This window comes from Pseudonaja textilis, chromosome 14 (assembly GCF_049901715.1).
Source record: "Pseudonaja textilis isolate UNSWEBS1 chromosome 14, rPseTex1.2, whole genome shotgun sequence".
Taxonomy (NCBI): Eukaryota; Metazoa; Chordata; class Lepidosauria; order Squamata; family Elapidae; genus Pseudonaja; species Pseudonaja textilis.
The window spans coordinates 6,190,959-6,192,500 of NC_142003.1; the positions used below are offsets into that span (position 1 = coordinate 6,190,959).

The following is a 1,542-nucleotide window of genomic DNA, read 5'->3' on the forward strand; positions in this document are numbered from 1 at the left end:
GGTTTTTAAGACGAGACTGGGCAGCCACCTGTCTGAAAGGGTATGGGTTCTCCTGCTTAAGCAGAGAGCTGGACTAGAAGACCTCTAAGGTCCCTTCCAGCTCTATTCTGATTCAGAGATTCAGAAGTTTTCACTAAGCAAGGGTTTTACAGTCCACATCGGGTCTATATATTCTCACAGCGTGCTGCTCCACCATCAAACATATTTTATTTTTATTTATTTATTTTTGTCAATTGCTTACAAGATAATAGGTATAAGTCAAAACATAGTTATGAATACATGGATACATATAAGAAAAAAATAATAATAAAAGAAACGTAGGGACCGAACCGCTCCGCCTTTTGTCTGAAGCCGGCCATGAATACAATGTGAAGGAAAAAAAACCACACACGCATAAAAATTTTTCCCAACCTAGCCTAAAATGTGGTGGGATTTCTCTCCACCCCAGTGTTAACCAGGCCCTGTGGAGCTTTCTGGGGGACAGGATCAGCCGTGTGCTGGGACTTCTTGTGAGGAGATCCTACAGCCCGTGGGTCCCCCTAATATCCATCCAAAGAAATGTACGGTATTGAAAACAAGAGGGATGCTAGGACCCAGAAGGAAGACCAAGAAAGGATGTGTGTGTGAGTTGGAGTGTGTGGTATACATTGATGTGTGTATTTGAAGGTGGGCGCAGCGCCTCCAGTTGGAAGAGGCATTAACCCTTTGCCTGACTGGTGGCTGTAATTACCTCCTCCCTCCCTCCTTCCCTTCTTCTTCTTCTTCCTCCTCTTCTTCCTCCTCCTCCACATCCGCCTCCTCTTTCTCCCTCCTGCCGCCCTCTGCCCAACTGACGGGTTGGCAGGTCCATGTGCTGCCTGGTCTCCGTTCCTCTCTCTCCGGTGACAAGTGCCTAGCCGTCGTCTCCAGTGGCAGAGGCTGGGATGTGGAACAGCCGATCCCGGAGCCCGACTCTGCCTCCCCGCCTCCCAACCCGGCTCGACTCAGCAACCCAGAAGGAGCAGGTCAATGGAGCAGGATTACATTCACATGTATAATGCTTCCTTGCGTGGCTGCGGCTTAGGATACGCGCCCATCGTTTATTACAGTCTCCTGCTGTGCTTGGGGCTCCCGGGTAAGGTATTTCTCTTTCTCTCTTTCTCTCTCTCTCTCCTTCCTTCCTCCCTCCCTGCCTCCCTTCCTTCCTTCCCTCCCACCTTTCATTTTCTTTCTTTCCTTCCTTCCTCTTTCTCCCTTCCTCTCCTCTTTTTCCTCCTTCCTTCCTCTTTCTCCTTTCCTTCCTTCCTTTCTCTCCTCCTTTCCTCCCTTTCCCTTCCTTCCTCTCCTCTTTTTCTTCCTTCCTTCCTCTTTCTCCTTTCCTTCCTTCCTTCCCTTCCTTCTTTCCTTTCCTTCCTTCTCTCCTCTTTTTCTTCCATTCTTCCTCTTTCTCCTTTCCTTTCTTTCCTTCCTTCTTTCCTTTCCTTCACTCCTTCCTTCCCTTCCTTCCTTCCTCTCCTCTTTTTCTTCCACCCTTCCTCTTTCTCCTTTCCTTCCTTCCTTTCC

General features: G+C 48.6%; 1 protein-coding gene across 1 annotated transcript in view; it reads left to right on the forward strand.

The window, feature by feature from the left end:
* The first annotated feature begins 750 nt into the window (after window positions 1–750).
* Window positions 751–1,542, forward strand: part of GPR139 (G protein-coupled receptor 139) — a 15,733-nt gene continuing 14,941 nt past the window's right edge. Inside the window, exon 1 of the mRNA XM_087912737.1 lies at window positions 751–1,114. Within this exon, the coding sequence (XP_087768863.1) occupies window positions 1,009–1,114 (106 nt within the window). The 5' untranslated portion in view covers window positions 751–1,008. The remainder of the gene's footprint in view (window positions 1,115–1,542) is intronic.